Source organism: Micromys minutus (genome assembly GCF_963924665.1).
Source record: "Micromys minutus genome assembly, chromosome: 3".
In the NCBI taxonomy this organism is placed as follows: Eukaryota; Metazoa; Chordata; class Mammalia; order Rodentia; family Muridae; genus Micromys; species Micromys minutus.
The window spans coordinates 82434061-82456163 of NC_137972.1; the positions used below are offsets into that span (position 1 = coordinate 82434061).

The 22103-nt window shown below is 41.0% G+C and overlaps 1 protein-coding gene across 1 annotated transcript in view; it reads left to right on the plus strand.

The window, feature by feature from the left end:
- Window positions 1-22103, plus strand: part of ADAMTSL3 (ADAMTS like 3) — a gene marked incomplete at its 5' end in the record, with an annotated part of 198667 nt that overhangs the window by 103567 nt on the left and 72997 nt on the right. The window contains 6 exons of the mRNA XM_080914464.1: window positions 502-613; window positions 4126-4264; window positions 5388-5438; window positions 6505-6709; window positions 11923-12070; window positions 13674-13758. Of these exons, the coding sequence (XP_080770590.1) occupies window positions 502-613; window positions 4126-4264; window positions 5388-5438; window positions 6505-6709; window positions 11923-12070; window positions 13674-13758 (740 nt within the window). The remainder of the gene's footprint in view (window positions 1-501; window positions 614-4125; window positions 4265-5387; window positions 5439-6504; window positions 6710-11922; window positions 12071-13673; window positions 13759-22103) is intronic.

Sequence of the window (22103 nt, forward strand, 5' to 3'; positions counted from 1 at the left end):
AAGTACATTATTTACATGTCTAGAAATATGATCATGAAGCCCATTGCTTCATACAATGAGTTCGCCCTAATGGAAAGTTAGATACCATTTGTGTAATATCAAAGCAAAATCAGTACCCTTACAGTCAGAGTCCCTGTTACACACTATGTTATGTTACAAGCAAGCCCAACCCTAATTAAATCTCAGTTTCTGGTGTCATGGAAATAGGACCTAACATTCCAGGAAGGAAAAGCACCAAATAAGTAAGCAAACAAGTTCACATACTGCTATGTGAGTCCACTCACAGGCACAGAGTCATATGGAAAAATGGCTCCATAGAGACTTGCTAGTGATCGCCTGAACCCCCATTTGGGGCAAGTCTGAGTGACAGGCTATCCCATAGTCCTTCTGAAGCTTAGTGTATTGTCATACTTGTGGGTGTTGCCTAAGACAGGTGAAGAAGGCAGGATCTGAGACTCACTGTGTGGAATGTGCCAGACCTTCACTGCTCTCTCTGTCCAGACCAGATACACGGTGGCCAAAGGCAGCGTGGTCCAGTTCTTCTTTTACCAGCCCATCAGCCATCAGTGGAGACAGACTGACTTCTTTCCCTGCACCGTGACATGTGGAGGAGGTGAGGCACAGACTTTATTCTTGGATACCCAGAACTGCGCATCAGGGTGTACTTATGCCTGGACTTTAAGACTGGGATAGTAGATAGTGTCTTGTGTGTGCTGAGTTCAGGATCTTAATAGACAGGTGAAGGAGGCTTGGGGTCAAGTGCATTTCAAGTGCAGCACATATGTGGAGTAAAGGACTTCAGTAGGCACTGGTCTGCTCAGTGTGGAGACACTATAGTTGGAGTCTATGGGGAGGCAGCTACAGCCAAGGCCAACGTTATGAGCTTGACTTTTAAATAAGAGATTAAGGGATTCTAAACTGGTGCCAGCCCAAGACCCCCAAGTTCCTGAGGTTCCCAGAGCACTAGGAAGAGTTTCCCTATGAGGACCAGACAGTGATACTGGGTGCTTGCAACAAATTCCAGTTAGTGACTCTGCACCAGGCTTTAAGGAAACAGAATTCTTGAGCTCCCTGGAAGCTGACTGAGGAGAAACTACATTTGGAATGGAAACTCGAAGCTGGACAAATCTGGGCCTTAGTGAGCCAGTCCTGTTCTCTGACATTTGAATGTCAAGTTCACAGGAAGAGTGAGCAGTATTGGGGCTGGATGTGGCTCAGTGGTAGAATACCCAGTGAGTACAGGCTCTGGTCCTTTCTCGACCACCACAGAAAGGGCTACCGGGCCTAGAGGGCTAGGCAGAATGTCGGGGTGTGAGGATCAGGGAATGCACCTGTCTCTCCTCAGCTAGATCTCTCTGAACCTCAGTTTCTCATCTATTGGTAGGATGCTCACCTCCTGGTGGCACTTTGTGTAGCACAAATGATACATGTCAAGGGAGGTAGCATGACACTTAGCACCTAGTAGGCACTTCAAACTTCTCTGATGTGTTCAAAGCTAAAATGATCCTGGATGCACCTATCTTCCCTGCAGTCTTAGACACAGGAGTGCTGTGGTAGGCTTGGTTCAGGGGACACTGATAAGAGCTTCCAAGAAATGATGCTGAGCCCCACATTCTGAGGTTGGCAGGCCACAGGTCCAGTGAAGACAACAGTACATCAAGGGTCCCAAAATGATGGATCACAAAGAAATGGTGGGTTTTTTTTTTTCTTCTTACTCTGCAGTGAAACAGGCCTCCCTTTATTCTTATTCATTTCTGGTCTCACACACAGCTCTTCAGAGGACACTTCTGTTTAGACTCATATAACCAAAGAGAAACTCTTCTCTACAGGGAAGACATTTTATAAAAGGATTTGGTATAATCCCATTGATTAAATTCTTGGGAGCAGAAAAGCTTTTTTTTTTTACTTCACACTCTGGTATCCACAGAAAGACACTCCATCTTCTGGAACCATGAGTGTACACAGGGGCACCTCCCAGTGAGATCAATCCCCTGGGGAAGGGAGGACACAATGTGGAAGAACAGAGAGGCTGCAGGGGCTGCCCGGCCTCTCCCACACACTGGCAGGATTTCAATGCATTTGTTCACAACACCGAAAGAAAATCTGCCTTCTTTCTTTACTCTTGGTAATCTCTAAACTGCACTAAAATTAAACAAGAAAATGAATTCTCTCCCCCAAATTATAAACACCTGTATGTCCCCTATCAAGTCCTCTTACAAGAATGTTTCCACTTAGGATGTGGATTTTTTTTCTGACTCAAGGAAGGGTAGGTAAGCTCAGTCTGTACTTGCTTGAGGGAAATAAAATTACATACATCAGATCTATACCGGATGCACTGCCAAATTTTAATTATATTACTAATCAAACCTATGTAATTGTATGGATGGCATGCCAGAGATTTAGGGATAACTGAGATTAGTTGGTTGGTCTCTGAGGGGCCAAGGTGGGAAGAGTGCCAGTCTCCACGGTGCACTGAGTTTGTCTGGGACAAACCGCCATGGCAGTTGACAGTGTGGCCTTTCTGACCAGTGCAGCCCAGTGCCGTTCTATTGATGTTGTTTGCATCTTTATTCAACCCTGCTTTTTGTAACTTGTACCAGTCCATCCTCTGGTCCTCTGAACTCCGTGTACTTCCAAGCCATGTCTTGTAGAAAACGGCCTGGTGGCTTATAAAGCCAGATTCTTCTCAGCAATCAGGACTTGAAAAATGTATTTTTAGACCTTTAGACCAATTGGCAGACAGTGAGAGATTAGCTTCAGTTTTCTTTTTAATTTTGAAAGCTCATTTTTTTTTTTTTTTTTTTTTTTTTTTTTGCTTTGAAAGTAGCTTATTTTAAAACACAACAGTTAATGGGACATTTCTGCAATGTCAGGAGAGCTGACATCAAAGCTCTCAGGAAAGCAAAGGGTCATGTTGTGAGTTGTTTTGTTTTTTTAAGTTTGCTGTGCTTAGCATCTTGGAACATTCACTTTCCTCAAAGAAAATGGTCCAAATTGGATTTAAAGCCAGGAGTGAGTCTTCAGTCCCCTTTGAAAGCCTGTGTGGTAGAGGAAGTAAGGAGATGGATTTTGCTTCTGCCTCTACAGACTTGGCCAAGTCCTCAGTCAGCATGGCTATTGACATTGAAGGTGCCCTGGCTACCTCAGGAGAGCGGATGAGTAAACACAGCAGAGGCAAATGGTAGAGGATTGTGAAAGAAAAAGTCAGAGTTGGCTCTCATACTGTAGAGTGAAAAAATAAAAACCTTAATAAGTGGAAAATAGACCAAGATTTAAAACACCATCAGCACCAAGGGTCTAGGTCAAGGGCAGAGAGCATACTCGGCATGTCCAAGGCTCTAAGCTTGGTTCCTCAACTTACAGATATTTGCTAACTTAATTGTACTTATACACAACTCAGTTGATCACGTAAATGTATGTGTTTATGTATAGAAAATGATCAGTTGAGTTTAAAACATTCACTCTAAACCATGTTATACAAGACAGTTTCATACTTAAGGATATATAGACAGTCAGTCTGAATGAGCATCTAGGGACAGGAAGAAGATTGGAATAGGTACTGACAGAATAAGAGGGAAAACAAAGAAACATGAAGGAGGTACAAAGGGAGGGAGGGAAGTAGGGAGGGAGAGAGGAAGGAAGGGAGGGAGGGAGGAAAGAAGGAAGGGAGGGAGGGGGAAGGGAGGGAGGGAGGAAGGGAAAAAGGAAGGGAGGATGGGGGGAGGGAGGGAGGGATAGGCAGTAACTTGAGAACAAAACCAAACTGTACCCAAGGTCCAGACAGTCCCTTAAAGGAGTCAGTTGTGCTGTGTGCCTGCAGACCACAGTCACTTCAAGTATTGTACTTGGCCCCAGGTTTCGGCCATTTCAGAGCAATCTGAGACTCATTCGAAGGAAGTTCCCATATCCTGGGCTCAGTAGCAGTGCTTCCGGCTCAGTTGCCTTGAAGAGCCCTGGGACCTGGGTTTGTAATTCTCCCATGTGCTTCTGTTAGTCCCCGGGCTGAACATCCTAGATAGCACTGAGTTAGGTTATCCGTAAGCAAAGCGAGCATGTGGCAGGCACCCTTGCCACGCAGATTCGAAAATAATGCAGCTTTCATCCCTTCCTCTCATATACCCTTAGGTTATCAGCTCAACTCTGCTGAATGCATGGACATCCGCTTGAAAAGAGTAGTGCCTGACCACTATTGCCATTACTACCCAGAAAATGTGAAGCCCAAACCAAAGCTGAAGGAATGCAGCATGGATCCTTGCCCATCGAGGTTGGACCACCTGCCTGTGCTTTGTAAAGAAAACAAGTCAAACTCAATTGGGACACAGCAATACTTTCAGGGCCATACGCTTCCAGTTCCTGACTTTTGAGCACATTCTGGTGGCAGATCACATTTTTAACCACAGTTAATAGGAAGAAAGAGACATTTGCTGATCTGATCCTTTGGGCTAGCTCTCTCTTGTCATGGGATTATGTATAAATAAGATCTTTATAATGAAGCCTTTTGGGCAATTCTTGCACATACATATATCAAAGATCCACACATACATGGATCTGCCAGGATTCTATGTATAGTCCACGTGTCAGTCACAAATATCTCCCATTCACTATTTTAGGCTTTAAACTAGGTCACCTATTACTACATATTGGCTTTTGAAGTGTCCACATTTAACTCTGTATAAATAATGCATTGTGTAAAGAAGCAAGCAGTTTGCATGCCAAATTGGTGCAGAAATTGTCTTAACACATAATTTAGTACCTGCTGACTTGGATTGTCTGGGTAAGTTTCCTGGCTTTCCTACAACATCTTAAAATTTCAGCCCAGTATCAATCTCCTGAATCCTCCAGCTGCCTTCCAGCTGGCCACAGCCACAGTGGGCAAGTGTGCCTTGTCCACTGTTCGAATTTCCTGTCACCATGGTACCAATTTCCTGTAATCTTGGTTGGGCATCACTATTCACGGAGACCTTGTAAAGACAGATTCTGGTTCTCTGAAGAGCGAGCTAATATAACAATGTGTTCACAACACTAATACTTTATATTAGCATAATGACATGTAAAACGAAATAATAGACTTACCTAGATGAAGAGAAGTTTTCCTTTGGATAATAAACTATTAGCTATTTTTTATTTTTATATTTAACTAAAAATGGCTTGCATGAATGTTTCTCTTGCAAACTGAAGACATGCTGCCTGAATTTTGGTTGAGTCGCCTATGGACCACTTGGCATTCTTTGATTTTCTGTCTTGTGAGGTATCAAATATGTGTTAGTCAATTGACAAATGTGTTCATTGAGTTAAAAATGTATTTTTATGATAAGCCTGTATTAGTATGAATGACTACCTATGTAGATGAATTTAGAAAGTTCTTTTCACTATTGTTTCCTTTGCAGTGATGGATTTAAAGAGATTATGCCATATGACCACTTCCAACCTCTCCCTCGGTGAGTTAAATATTCTCTGCCTTTTATGAAAATTCTAGGTGTTTTGAAGAAACACTACTGTTTCATTCATAAAATCAGAAGGCAGTAAGTTCAGTAATGAGGAAGATGTTTCTAAGCAAAAAAATGGAAAAAGCTCACATAGGAAGGTTGTATGCAGAGTGCTGCTGCCCATCACCAAGGACATGAAACTCATCTTAAACATTGGTATATATATATATAAAGAACTAGATTAGTGTTCCTCAACCTTCCAAATCCTGTGACTCTAATATGTCATCATGTTGTGGTGACTCAAAACCATAAAATGATTTTTGTTCCTACTTCATAACTGTAATTTTGCCACTATTATAAATCTAATGAAAATATTTGATACTTGGGATATCTGATATGCTACCTTTGTAAAAGGGTCATTTGACCCCAAAGGGATGTCAACCCACAAGTTGAGAATCACTGACCTAGAGCCATTGATTAGAAATGTGAATCATCTCTGATAGCTAGATGACTAGTATCTCTTCTCTGCTCCTCTCCTCTCCTCTTCTCCCCTTCCCCTTTTCTTCCTTCCTTCCTTGCTATTTCATTTGAAACAGGATCTTCTGTGGTCCAAGCCGGCCTCAGACTCTACATAGCTGAGATTTGCCTCAAATTCTTGATCCTCATGCCTTTACCTCTCAAGTACTGAAATAATAAACATGTGACGTCATGCCCAGATAGTATGGTTATTTTTGACTTTGACTTTCTATGATTCTCAGTAATATAATATTTTATAATTGAAGACAATTTAAAGACACATTTACATTCTTTATTCTAATTAAAACAATCTTCATAATGGCCCTTTGAAGGCTGGAGTAGGTATGTTATTTCCATCATATAAAAAAAAAATCATGTTCGTAGGAGGCAACTTCCTTGTAAGCATAGTTAAGATTAAAGTCATAGGAGACTCAAGTCTTGTGTTTTTTCAATGGAACCATGACTTGATACAAAGAAATCACCTGTTTGAAACTCATTGCATTCTTGAAAAACTAAGCGTACCATACTAAAAATAATGTACTTTTATTTGTTTGTTTTTGAGCTGGGAACATAATCCTTGGACTGCATGTTCGGTGTCCTGTGGAGGAGGGATTCAGAGACGGAGTTTTGTGTGTGTAGAGGAATCTATGCATGCAGAGATTCTACAAGTGGAGGAGTGGAAGTGCATGTATGCACCCAAGCCCAAGGTGATGCAGACTTGCAACCTTTTTGATTGCCCAAAGTGGATTGCCATGGAGTGGTCTCAGGTGAGATTTGAGAATATGTTGTTTTTATTCTATCAGAGATTTTCATGACTATTCGCTCTGAGTCTGAAACTTTACTGGACTTCATGATATAGAAGCTGTATGTAGGGGACTAAGGAGATGGTTCAGTGGATAAAATACTTGCCACTTGAGGCAGAAATTAGGTCCCAGGACCCGTGTTTAAAAAGTTAGGCAGTCTTAATAGCCACATGTAATCAAAGCAATTGAGAAGGGACATGGGATCCCTGAGGCATGCTAAGTAGATAGATCAGCCAGAATCAGTGAACTATGGATTCAGTAAGAGACCCTGTCTCAGTAAATGAAATAGAAAAAGTTCAAGGACAATACTCCATGTTAACTTCATGTTTCTACATACATATATGTGTGCATGCATACACATGAACCTTCACACATGCAAACATGCATGCATACATTTGTATCCCACACACTAATCAAACAAATATATAAATAAACATGGCCCTACATCCAAAGAGCTCTAGAGAATAGGAGAGTGGAAGAAAGGGAATAGGGTGAGAGGTAACCTCAATGCAGGTAAGGATTAGGAGTATTATGGACTATAGTACACATGGAAAGAGAAAACGCTAAAGCCATTAGTCTGGGACTCATTGTTGCCATTGAAATGCTTAACCCTTTGTGAAGATAACAGATTCCAAGCAAGCATGAGCTTAGAGACAATGCAGCAGTGGCAGGTGGCCAAGAAGATACTGTCAAACAGAGGCAAGCATAAAATAGAGCAACTAGAAGTTGAAAAAGCACTGATGCGTATGGAAAGCAGTGTTGTAATCATCCACCATTTCTTGCATCTTCGGTTTCTTTTTCCGCAATGATTCCTGTGCCTTGGGGCAAGGGGCATGCTATCTGTTGTGGCAAATATTAAATGGTTCTGTTGTTATCAGCACTGTAATTTTACTATGTGGATGCTACTCCAGTGTGGAGCTGAGCTCACCTTGATGCTATCACACAAGCTGCAAGCCGTCTTTTTATTTTAGCTCCCTTCCCAGGCAGTTCATTCTGTTCTCTCTAGCTGCTTCTGTTCCAGGTGGTCCATAACCTCCCCAGGATTTTGTTTTCACACACTGTCTTCCACTGCCCAGTAACATCATGACTCTACAATTGTTTACTTATCAAACAGGTTTATATGTTAAACTCTCAGTCAACAATCCCTCTACACAATAAGCTTTCAAACAGTTGACAAAGTTATAAACTGCCCACCTAGATAAAATAAATTGACCCATAGAAACCCTTAGAAATAATCATAACAATCTCATCCATCTAGAGATGTGCCGAGAGAACATTCACATCTGCTTCAATGTTGCCTCCTCCCCCATCTCCTCCTTTCCCCTCCATTGCCAGAACTGTGTCCCTGCCTACTCTCTACTGTCCAATCATGTATCACCTTGACATCAACCTACACATCACCCTTTCTTTTTACTTAAAAAATAAAACACCTTTTCCTCAAATGTAAGCTGTGTACAACTATTACCATTTGAAAATAATCTAAATGACTATGTTTTCTCAAAGTTAATTCACTTGGGTAAGCTATAAAACTAAATTAGTCTTTAACTTCATCAGAAATCTGAGAATGGCTAAATATCTAAAAACATAGGAAGCTTAACATGGCTTCCAGAACTGAAACAGGTTGTAGAGACAAATCTCCACAAGCATTCCTCCATTAGCAACATGTGAGAGCAAGTCTTCACTCTTCTGGCCCAGGATCAACTAACAGACCTTTGAAATGCAAAAATCTTGAAGGGCTGATAATTTTGGCTTGGCAAAGATTATTTGTTGATTATTTTGCACAATGTGCCCCTTTCTGGACAGTATTAGTCTGTAGATGAAATAGGCAGTTTCTGCCAGTGGAGGTAGAGATGATCAATATCTTCATTAAATCCACAAAAGGGGAACTATAAGGAGTAGATATCTCTCAATGAAAGGTAAATAACACCAAATGTCATAATTTATAGATTATTAACTTCATTGAAAACCATCTAACTACAAAAAGCATTTCTGAACTATTAAGCCTTGACTATTCTTTTTCATTTTTAATTGAAATATCTCAAAAATACCTTTTTAATTGACTCAGAGTCATGAGTTAGCTATCTAGCCCCTAACTGTTTAATTAACTAAAACAGTATAATGGCAGTTATAGGACTGAGTGTAAGCCTTGCATTCCCAAATGTATTGTATAGATACAATATCAATATGAAAGCAACAATACAAATCTCAAATTTAAATCAATATGAAATTATACTAATAAAACCTTAAATCTGTATCAAATAAATTCTATACTACTGTAAAGATTTTAACATCAACTTTGTATCAAATAGAAAGATTTCTACCAGTGCAAGATATGACCTTAGCTTAGTTACCAAATGAAGATTATGGCTGTACAAATCAATCTGGCTAATTCTTCCCTGTTAATTTATGATCATTTCTAAATTACTCATTAAAACAACCTTAGAATAATCGCCTTCACCCCCAAAGTCTAGGAAATCAGGGCAACGACTCTTCATAGCTTCTTCAAGCTGAATATATGAGCATTGAGAACCTAGAAGGAGTATGGGGATGAAGAAGCCAGCCAGGCCTCAAGAAGGAAGACCATACTGACTATTGCTATAGTCTCTGATAGCTGTAATGGCAGGATCTGGCTGAAAGTTCCTGAGATCAGGAATCTAAGCAAGCCAGTTCAGCATTCTGATGACAAGCTTCATCATAGCTGCACATTCTGTAATATATGAATCTCAAAGAAAACATTTTAGTATCAAAATACATTTTTGTTTGATTCTCTTGAATCTAGTTTTTCAGGTGGTTTCCCTCTATCAAATCTATACAACTCTGGAAGGCATATAGAGCGTAAGCATGCTTTTGAAAAACACAAAGACAAAACCTTTCTCCCAAAATAGTGTGTCCTTAGGTTGGCAACCAGAATACCTTGTATTTTGTATTTTCTCCTAGAGAAATAATAGAACCACGAAACTCAACATCACACCCATTTTGAAATTCAAAACAATATAAAACAAATGAATAAACTAAAAAACTGTATGATCCTATTCTTAGGCCTCTAATAATCTTTCATGTCAAGAAATCAGCTCAAATTTCCATAACTCCCACATTAAGAGAATATGAGCCTCCTGTTGTGGTAATTTAAAAATACCCACAAACCCTCACTAGCCAGCATCAGATGAGCCACATGGCCTTAGCAGGGTCATTCATAAAACAAACACTTTTTATCAATTTCAATATCAATAAGTCTAAAGTAAATCTATCTGTCCAGCTCTCAATCTGGAGAATCAGATATTCATTTATTAGTAACTTTCCCAATGTATGTCTGTATTCACTCTGTCTGGTATACAAACTTCTATTTTTTTAATAACCTTCTTAACTTGCAAATATCACTCCTTTCTACTTGGGGTCAGTGAAATTTACTCTATCTTAATTCCAAACTGCAGGTGAAAAATCCCCACATGTCCCCTTTGAACTAAGCACTCCACAGTGCTTTTATCCGTGCCTTGACAAGTTGTGGATCTGTATTAATCATTATATACTATAAAAAAGAAGTTCCTCAGATGAGAATAGAGTTATTCAGTGATCTATGGGAGCAATGATAAGACATTAAGATTCAACAGGTCTAGCCAGGCAGTGGTGGTATATGCCTTTAATCTCAGCACTTGAGAAGCAGAGGCAGACTGAGCTCTGTGTTTGAGGCCAGTATGGTCTACAGAGTAAGTCCCAGTAAAGCCAAGGCTATGCAGAGAAATTCTGTCTCCAAAAAACAAAAACAAACAAAAAAACAACAACAAAAAAACCAAAAACAAAGTAAAACAAAGATGCCACAAGGTAGGATCATATATATACTCATGTGTCATACCTATGTGACAGCATAGGCAAAGATTTTTGTCAACTCAAGTCAGACAAAATCCCAGTGTGAGGAGAAGAGGTTGTCAGTCATGGAGTGTTGGTTTTCTTTAAGGGTGGTTACTGGTAGGACTAACATACTCCAAGGGATGGTCACACACTGAAAAACATGGGCAGCAGTAATTATACTGGTGAGTGTTTTTAAGACATGAGGACACAGAGTTGGTTGGTTATAGAGTGTGGAGGGTGGATTGGGCAGGAGTTTATGAAAGAGAGATAATATACTCAAACTGAAATATGAATTTCTTTCAAACAAGGCGGGCATGATTAATGTGGATTGAAGTGAAAATATGCTTCTGAGAACCGGTAAACAAATGTGGAAATACTGATCTAACTTCCCTTCCTCTTATTCTTCCTCCCTCCCTTCCTCCCTCTCTCCTTCCCCCACCCCACCCACCCTGTGTGTGTGAAGGTTAAAGATCAATGTTAGGTATCTTCCTCAATCACTCTTTGGAGGTCTTACTTTCTGGTGGCGTTTCTCTCACTGAGCCTCGAGCTCATTGATTCAATTAGGCCATGTGGCCAGCAAGCCTCAGGAATCTTCCTGTGTCTGCCTGATTTTACAGATGCACCCTGCTGCCCTCAACTATTTACATATGTGCTGAGTACTCGAAAGCTGATCCTCATGCTCTTCTGAGGCCTTCACAGGTTGAGCTGTCTCCTCCTTCTCCCTGATGTAGTCCTTTCATGCTATATACTGAACAATCCCTGGTGGTCCCTTTCTATGACAACAACTAGGCAAGATCACTATGGACAGACAAGACAACTTATTCCTCTGAAGTGCGGGTGGATGTTAATGTTTTTAGAGTCATTGTTTAGAAAAATTGCTTTCAGTTTTACAAATCACTTTTAGTAATGTCTTCTGAATACTGTAAGCACCAAGTTTCTATAATATTTGATTTGGAGCACAAGAAATTCAGAACATTTGCTCTTCTTACACTGTGCACTCAAATGCCTTTGAACTGAAAATCAGGTGAAACTGGAGAGGTGGCTCAGTGGTTAAGAACACCTGTTGCTCTTCCAGAGGACCTGGGTTCAATTCTTAGACTCTTTTGGGGGTTCTAACACCCTTTCCTGTCCTCCCTAGGCACCAGGTACACGCAGAAAAGCAGAAAATTAAAATTAAATTAAATCAAAGAAAAATAGTACAAGCATCCCACAAAATCAGCCTTAGTGTTCTTCACACAGTGTATTATGTAGAGGTTTTCATGTTTAATTGTCAGATAAATCCATAGGCACAGATAAAGCTATTCACTGGCTTTTCCCACCTTTTCCGAAAGTGCACAGTGACTTGTGGTCGAGGGTTGCGCTACCGAGTGGTTCTGTGTATCAACCATCGTGGGCAGCATGTCGGGGGCTGCAACCCACAGATGAAGCTGCACATCAAAGAGGAGTGTGTCATCCCCATCCCGTGCTATAAACCCAAAGGTAAGAACAAGGTGGTGGTGTGCTGAAGTCAAGCTGGGATTTCCAACTATCTTTCAAAACCTGGCAGCTCCATCCCCTTATGTAGTCCCTGCCATCAAGAGAAAGGAAGATGAGGAGGAGAAGGGAAAGGAGAGAGTGAAGAAGGTAAGGGGGATTAATAAAGAAGAAAGAGAGAGGAAAAGTCTACTGTTCTCATGCCCAGAATAGCTCTTTTTATCCTTCTTTCTTCTCAAAATGTGTGGGTGCCTGTCCACTGCACTACCCTTTGACAAAGGCATGGTGACATTACCATGTGTCACGATGTATGGGATGAACAAAGACTTAGTTGCCACTCTGGGTCTGTGAGTGTCTTTAGAATTTCTTATTTGGTCCACGAGGATAAACAGACATTAATGACTAGCAAATCTTGGGATTGCCTCTCAGATAGTTGTGATCCTTATCCAATGACCATTTCCCTGTGCATATCCTTATAACAGGTATATTCTTAATGTAGCTGACGAAAAAGACAGCTAGAGAGCTGGCTAAGTAGGTAAACAACCTACCGACAACCCTGAAAACCTGGTTTTAATACTGGGACCAATGTAATAGAAGCAGAAACCCATGACTCCTACAAATTGTCCTCTGACCTATGCATGTGTACTATGACATTATGTGTACTCATGTTCAAGCACACACACATGCACGTATGCACATGTACACACACACACACACACACACACCAAAATAAATAAATAAATCGAAATAAATGTGATAAAAGGAAATGGGAAAAGATTGTTCTCGTCTTTCTAGAGAATCTTTTTGGTATTTTGGAGAAAATGATAAAGCTCTTCCTCATGAATTCTCAATTGTTGTTTATACAGATAGCCCTACAGTTAATCAGTGCACATTTCTTTGACCAAGCCCATTGTACAGAAAGATAACTGGTTGATATAGTAAGCATACACAGTCATGGATCCCCATCTCTAAACCTTTGCTTACTGCCTCTGTCGTTGATAGGCTTCCATTGACATTTTCTCAGAGTCTCTAATCTCCTTGAAGCACCTCCAGATTTTCCATTTTACAACTAGATTAGTTTCCTCCTCCTGCCATGGAAGCCTCAAAGGACTGTAGAGAATAGCAGCTGTCCCTTCTATGCCCATGTAGGTGGTTTTCATTTCCCATGTTAACAATGGAATTTGAGTAAGCCACATACAGAATCTCATCTTTCAACTTCACTGGCCCCTGTTATATTTGCTTTTCTCCAGTAATTTATTAATTCAAGAGACAAGAAGAATTTATGGCAAACCGAAAAGAGTCTGATATTGTTGGAATCGTAGCTTCAATGTGCAAAGACCAGAAAGGGTGCTGAGCTACGTAAAGCATTTGTGTGCTTAACTTTTGCATGTTCAGCCACATTCAACTATACCACAGGGATCAGTTTGGTTCCATTTTATAATATGCTAATTAAAAATAGCAGGGATTTTATTCATTCCAGAAGCAAATGTACTGTGCATTTGAAAAGTACAACCCAATGTTAATGAACAGCCAATAACAAGCACACATCAAGGTCCTTAATGATTAATAGCAATTACAGTCATTATTTATTTTCTGTTTTTCTTCTCAGAAAAAAGTCCAGTGGAAGCTAAATTACCTTGGCTGAAACAAGCACAAGAGCTAGAAGAGACCAGAATAGCCACAGAAGAACCAAAGTGAGTCCAGGGCTTTTTATGGGTGTAATCGGGGCACAGCCAGTTTACATGATGTATGTCATGTTTGTACTCATTGGAGTTCAACGATACATTTAGTATCCAAATGACCTGGATTTACGGACTCCAGAGAGCCTGAGCTGGCTAGGAATTTTCTTTATTTCACAATTCAGCAGTCCTGCTTTGGCAGTATGTGTGAGAAGCATGGAAAAGATCGTGTTCTCTAACTCAAAGCAGACCCCTGCTCTCTCGCAGGGACAAGTGGGGATAGTTCCTGGATGTGCACATGTGGTTTAACCGAAGACCATCATAGCATTGTACAAATAAACCAATCGTCCTGAGCTTAAATCATGGCCAATCTCAGTGAAACTAATGATGTTGAAACACACCAGGGTGGCCTGAGATGAAGTCCCAGGGCTTGTGGGACACAGAGAAAGAGAATGAACATTGTACTGTGTAGACTAGAGCTATGCACCATCACTCTGCACCCTATGCCTTTACTGTCTAGTGCTGTCATCTTGTTCTTCTTTATGTAAAAAGGGCAGGTTAGGCTTCACTCTCCAGGGCCCATCCTAACTCTGAAATCAACAGCTACTGTCTGCATGCTATGTAGTGAGGCCCACTTACAATGGTACCAACCGACTTGCAGAATCAAAAGAACACCAAAGCAACATTCTTGAGGCCGAGAGAGACCCAAAAAGAAAAAGGAAGCAAAGGGACTCTGAGATGTCTATCCCAGGAGTCCATCAGAACAGCAGCACCGTGATAGACTTCAGTAATTGGACAGGACAGCTGATCCCACAGCGGGCAGTTGAGTCTGGAGTGCTGACAAGCTCGCTGCAAAGAGAGCAATTCACAGATGGGGCAGGAAGGAGAATCTCAACAGCCATCTGGCTCATTTCCCCGGGATGTCAACTCCAACCTGCATCTTTTACAAATAAAGAGAACTGAATAGAGAGGCAAAGCCCTGTGCAAGGCCTGCAGTTCATAATGGTGGTTCTCGACTCCAATTCTTCTAGCACCATGGGGCTGTTTTCCATTCCGCAGCACCCTGGGACTCTGCTTTATAACTATTCAAGCCTTCTGCAGTGGGCGGAGGTCACTGCATGGAGGCAGGCTCATTGTGATTGAATAACAAAGCACTTTGTTGTAGCTCACGTTGCTTCTACCTCCATCCCCACTACCATACTTTCTCTCTTGATCTAAAATATACCTCCTTCTAATGTCCACTTTCTGAAACAGATTCGTCTGTGCTGCATCCCTTGCTTTTCTAACTTTGGAGAAACTATCACAGGTCCTAAGACCTTGGTTTATTTATTTTCTAAGTCTATTATTCTTAGCATCTCAGCACCTTTCATATGCCCTTATTTTCAGGTCCCTTACCAGCCTGTCCCTCTCATCTGAACACTCCCATTTGTCACTGTCCCTGCGTCCTAGGAAAGTGTGGGTAACTTAGCTTCCTTCAGTGACACAGGCCAAGAGCTCTGCATGTCATAGCCAAGTCTTGGCCTGTTGCTTTCCCAAGGGCATATCTGACCGTGGACGGAACTGTGAATGCTTCAGTATTTCTGAGTTAGAGAGTCGAGTGTGTTCATGGGATCTTCGACCACACTCGCCCCTGTACAGCAGGCTGGCACTGCCCTCTACCCCCATTTCTTTGCCTCCCTTTCCCATCAAAGTGACACTCTGAATCTATAAAAATGTTGTTATTATAGAAATTTTCAAGCTGCTATAGAAGGTCAACATAGTGAACAAACCCCCACTGTGTGCACAGTGAGCCCCCCCAAGGCTGCACTTGAGCTTTCAGAACACCTCTATTGTACCTACCTGAGGAGCACTGCCCCATTCCACTGACTAAACACAGCGCATCACATCAGAGCACATCTGCATACTTCAGCTGTTTTTCTATCTAAAAGAAAGTCCTGTTACTCCTGCTGGCCTAAAACTTGTGACCTGCTGCTTCCCAAGTGTCACCGTACTGAGCATCACCTGAAGACTCCTCCAAGGGGGTGGGGGGTATGTACTGGTTAGGTTTTTGGTAACTGGACACATGTCAGAGACATCTGGGAAGAAGGAACGGCGACTGAGGAAAAGCCCCCATCAGACTGCTGTGTGGCCAAGCATGTGTGGCCTTTTCTTGATTTTTAATTGATATGGGAGGGTTCAGCCCACCGGAGGGCAGTGCTAACCCTGGCCATGTGGTCCTGGGTTGTATAAAAGCAGAAGCAGAGTAAGCTATGAGCAGCAAATCAGGAAGCAACATTCCTTCATGGCCACTACTGCAGTTTCTGCCTTCAAGTTCTTGCCCTGCCCAACTCCTACCTTTTACCCCAGTGAAGAACCATTGTCTGGGCATGGAAACTTAAACCCTCCCCTCTAGTTGACTTTTGTCCTGGAGTGTCACCAAAGCAATGGGAACAAACTAGGACAGGCTGTGAATACAGATTGTGGCATTACCAGGACAGGTAGTCCCTTGGGTCCCTTTAAAGTTCAGAAAGCACTGTTTGTGTTAATGAATTAGTATAAAAGAGTAATGGATATTCTATAATGGGTCCCACACATGTCTGCTCCAAGCCTGAATTTCTGCCAGCCTGAGCTGACATAAATGGGGGTTCTCCTTCCCTGATCTGACATAAATGGGGGTTCTCCTTTTCTCACACACAGAGCAAAGCTGATGTGTTCACTGCTCCTTAAGAGTTGCTATGTTTTTTTTATTCCTTACTAAGTGGAACCCCAAACTGCCTACACCTGTTGCTTGGCTTCTACCCCACCCCTGCCTTCTCCTGCTCTGAGATCTCTGTGCAGTCCTCCCGGACAGCACTCACTGCCTGGCATCTGCTGGCCCGCTCTGGCTGGCTGGTGTGAGGTTTTTAGTTTCCTGACACTTTTGATTCTATTCCTTCCCTCCATTTCTAAACAAAACCACAACATATCCCGGCTTCCAGCTCACTCTTCTATGGCCACTGTCTTTTGTGGTCTGGGATGCTGGCTTGTTGAGTGTGGGGGAGAGGATGACCCCAGCCGTATTTCACATTCCCTCAAGGAAAGCCTGCCAAACCGGCCAGGAAGAGATAAATACTCCCACCACTGTGGTTTTCCAAGGCGAGCTCTGAATTTACATAGAGAATGGATGTTCAAAAGGCTTTTGTTTTAATTAGGAAAAGAAAAAAAAATGGAGTTTATAAAGTGAAGCCAAGGGAACTTCTGATCTGACCTTCCTGGCTGTCAGCCATAGATTATGTTCTCAGTCAATATGGCTGTCGCCCTGCCATTTGTCTTCCCTCTCCTAAGTTCCTCCCTGGAGTCTTCTGTGCTTCTATGGGATTCCCAACATTTCAGTGGTTTTGTTACTCCAGCTCCCCTTTCTCATATGTGAAAAGGAAAGAAATAGCACATGCCGAGACACAGTGTATATGTTCTCTTCACTGCTATTTTGGCTTCTCCACGAGTAGAAACTGTATTTGCTAAAACCGAGTCAGACTGTGTTTCCAAAATCTGCTCTCCCAACCACCTCTAACCCCGAGGACTTCTTTTTAAGGGAAGATCACATTCTAATTGTGCTGTGGGGATTATTTATTTATTGCAGATGTCCTAGGAGAGTGCTATAATTGTCATCACTTGGGGGCCAAAAGACTAAGGACTGTCTTAATTAATATCTTGGGGCTAGTTAGTGGTGGACAAAGAGAGAGGGACAGAGACAGAGAGGGGGGATTGGTGGCCTGTCCTAGTAGCTGGGCAACTCTAGTCCAAATCTACAAATTACAAAATAACCCACACTCTGAGAACATTTAAGTAGCAACAGGAGACTGATGTCCTCTGATGAGCTACAGTTAAAATTCAGACACACTTAATCCATATTACCTTCCGATTTCACACAGAAGACTTCTAAGAAACCAGTGGATTTTGTGTTGAGACCTGAGCCTATCCTCAGGTCTGCATAGCATATTATATGCACAATTATATATGCATAATGTATGTGGAGATATTTGAAATTTTAAAAATATTCAAAATCTGAGGGGCATTTTGGGTAGGGAGGATCAGCCTGCACTGGAGAAGGAGGCTCAAGTTCCTGTCAATTGCCTGGAATTCAGGTTGCTTCCATTCTAAGTAATTACACTGTGGAACTCTAAGTTCACAATGTATTGTGATCCATCCGTGTCATCAGATAACATTAGGGGGTTGGATGTGTGTCGGACGGCTATCAGTAATGGCAGAATGCAGCAGATGCTGGTAGTAACCCAGGTTCAATAAAAAGCTTGGCCTTTATCTGAGGGCAGTAGCAGCTGACAGATGCTAGCCAGGAACACAGCATATCCATTACTGCTCTACACTGTCAAGGTCTCTGGTTGCCTGCAGTTTGCTTTCAGTTAATTTACCATGATAAACCAAACTGCAGCAAATCTTACGTAATCTGTCTCTCATTCTCCTGTTAGCATATCACTGCTGGGGTGAGATTTCTGGACCAAAAGGACAGGCTCATTAAAGGCCTTTTCTGTTCTTTCAATGTTCGCTTTACTAACCACCAGTAACACTGAGGCATGCCTTGTCTCATACTTGGTTTAACCTTGAAAAATTATCCTTGAAGAAAATATTTTTTCCCATTTATTATTTTCTGTGCTGAACTTTGGTTAATGGAGGGATTTGCATTATCATATGATTTATAAAAATGTGCATAACCTAATTTCTTCTTTAAAAATGAAATGATTGCTTGATGCACAGTTGAATAATCCAAAATGTCCTTTTGACATTTAAATATCATTAAAAGTAAATATTTCATTGCGAGTGCCATATTACTTTAATTATTTTATCTTTCCGAAATTCTTTTTCAGCTTTGTTTATGTGAGTGACAGATGGCGTGAGTCACCACGTGGTTGCTGGGAACTAAACGTAGGTCTTCTGTCTGCAAAGAGCTAGGGATAAAATAGAATTGGATAAAAGCAGAGGCTAGAGAGTGGCTCAGTTGATACGAATACTGGCTGCTCTTCTAAATGTTCTAGGTTCAATTCCCAACTCCTCCACGCCAGCTCACTGTCTGAAACTCCAGTACCAGGGGATTTGATACCCTTTTCTGGCCTCTGTGGGCACCGCACATGCTCAGATATATGTGTAGGCCAAACACCATGCACATAAAATAAAAATAAAGGTAGACTGGGTTTTTTTATAGAGCAGCAAGTGTTTTTTAACTATTTAATCATCCAGTTCCAAATCTTAACCTTTCAGTTCTAGTTTTTCTATCAGGTTAAGCAATTACTCTATAATTGCTTCTTTCTAAAAACATATTCTTGGCTATTTTCAATCTTCCATAAATTTTTAGAGTTGTTTTATGTCCTTTTGGCCTTTAACAGCCTCAGAAATTTAGATTCAAATTATATGGATTTAGGGGGGAAATAACAATCACTGCAGCTCTGAGTCTTGCACTCTGGGGTGAAGGCTACCCTTTTAATTTGTCTAGATCTCCGGAGTCATAATCTATTCAGCCTTTCAATTTTAAAAATTAAGTTGTATTTGTTTATTAGAACGCATGCATGTGTATGTATGTGCTGAGGCATATGGTCAGAAGAGAACCTCCAGGAATCAGTTCTTCCCTTCCAGCGTATGGGGACTAGGAATTGAGCTCAGGTTGTGTTACACTTGGCAGCAAGCATCTTTACCTGCTTGACTGACCCTTTCCCCAGCATTCCATAGTTTTCGCCATATGAGACCAGCCTATTTCACATAAAATTTTCATTTATATGCTCACAGAATTATGGAAAGTTTCTTACATTCCTATGGCTTGGTTTTTCTCACTTATAAAATTAAGGAGGTAATATAATAATCATGTTAAATTATATATGTATATATTTTGTAAAGGGCCTGTCAGCTAACATTGAGTTAGCTGAATTCTGTGAAAATTGGTCATTATCCATTACATGTCTATGTTTCATATTTATGCATGGATATATTTGTGAATTATCTTATTGGGTTTTTTTTTTCTCCCAGAGATTTTCAGCTAACTTTGTTTTGTGACTCAGATAAATTTTGATCCATGATACCTTTGTTTATTTGATTTACTCTTTGGAAGGAGAACAGTTTGTTTGTTTGTTGAGACAAGGTGTCCGCTGGCAGACTAAATGTGCTATAAAGCCCAGGCTGGTGTCAAACATGTCATTCTCCTGCCTCTACTTCTCAAATGCTGGTATTATAGATGTGCAGCACCCTCTGTTACTTTTCCTGATATTTACACCTTCCTTTTTGACCTTTTATCTTACTTCTATACTAAATTGCCTTGTATCCCTTTATTGGCTGCTAGTCTTTTATTGTCTAAATATTCGCATATTTGGATATTTTCCCACAATAATTAAAATTAGAGTACTTCTCTGAGACAATTGCGGGTATTACTTGTGTTTCAATAATATTGATGAATAATAAAGGCTTAATTATATCATTTATTCATGTGTGTGTGTGTGTGTGTGTGTGTGTGTGCGTGTGTGTGTGTGTGTGTGTGTTTATGCATGTGCCTGCATGGGTATCACAACACAAATGTGAAGGTCAGAGGATAACTAGAAAGACTGATTCTCTCCTTCCACGCCGTGGCTCCCAGGACTTGAACTCAGCTCATCAGGCTTGGCAGCACGTGCCTTTACCCACTGAACCATCTTGCCAGCCCAGTCTGGGATATTTTAGAGCATAGATCCAGATCTTTTGGGAGTTCATGAAAATTGTTTTCTACTATACTTTCTTTTTTTATTCTATTTCCTTTCTTTGTTGTACCATAAAGTTGTAGAGTGGAAATCCCCATTTCCTTGTTGTTTGTGGGCTGGGGGCTTATCCTCCATTTCTTGAGACTACCTGCACCTCTTCCACCTTTGGGCCAGCAGAAGGAGCTGAGTGCTTCCCAGGCTTAAGACAAGGCTCTTAGCTCAGGTCCTGCTACACCTCTGACTTCAACCTGAGAAGTTCCTATTTCTGAAGGCCCATGTGATGAGACCATGTCCAGTATGATTGTGATGAAACCTTGTCAGATATAATAACACAGGGTTACCTCTAAATTTATAACCTTAGGAGCCTCAGTTGGACCCTTCTTGCTGCAGGCTGGAACATAAAATCATGTATTTAACGGTCTCAGTGTGGGGCTATGTGGGGAGCCATTACTCTGCTACGGCGTTAGGCTTCAATGTTAGCCATTTCTTCTCACATCTTTCTGGAAGATGGTGTACTTTCCTTATTTTATATTTGAAAATGCTTGCTTCCCATTTCACACTGCTGTCTCGGTTGTTTCCATTACCGGATCACCTAAGTTCCTTCCACTGTGGTCCTCAACGTAGCCGTTTTCACGATCAGTTTCCCAGACATAATTTGCCACTTAGTTCGTTATCTTTTCTCTTTATTTTAAATTTTGCATTAATTTACTTTTGTGTATTTGTGTGTTTGCATGGTCATGCCTATGTGTGCACATGTGTGTGTTAAGTATGAGCATTCATGTCGGAGAGCACCTGTGAAGCTCACGGGTTAGCTTTTGGGTGTCAAGGAGTCTCCTTCTAGCTTGTTTGGGACACTCTCTGTCATCTCTGCCACTGGGCTGCATGTTTCATGTTAGCTGCCTGTGAGTGTCTGGGTAATTCTCCTTTTTCTACTTTGTCAGGGGACTTCTGGGATTCCAGAAGCCTGCTACCACATCCAGCTTCATACATAGGTTCTGGGGACCAAACTTGGGCTGTAAAGCTCACATTTTTCTTACAACTTTATTTTAAAAAGAGAGATACATGTACAGATTTTTAAAAGCATTTTGGCATAATACTATATGAATATATTTTTGTCAGTACTTAATTCTTTTAGAGGTTTGATGGCATGCATTGAAATCTTGCTAGTTACTATAAGCACAAAGTACATGTAGAATAGAACAAAACATGGAAATAGTCAGAGCTTTTTTGGTGTGTATAGATTAAACATAATGATTTTTTAATATCAAAAATTGCCACAAGGCTATTCTTAGCTCTATAATTATTAATGATTTAAGGTCCAGGTATACCACACTCAGAGAGGGTGCTTTACACCTATTTTTTTTTTCCTAAGTAAGACTGAGGCTTTCACTTTTGGCCTTTTTTTTTTCTTTTTGAGCTTCATATGGCTTGTGAGTTGTTTCTGGGGATATTCAGAGCTTTCTGGGGCTAGTATCCAATTATTAGTGACTGCATATTATGTCTGTTCTTTTGTGACTGGATTAGCTCACTCAGGATGATATTCTCTAGATGCATCCATTTTCCTAGGAATTTCATAAAGTCATTGTTTCTAATAGCTAAGTAGTACTCCATTGTGTAAATATACCATAATTTTGTATCCATTCATCTACTGAAGGACATCTGGGTTCT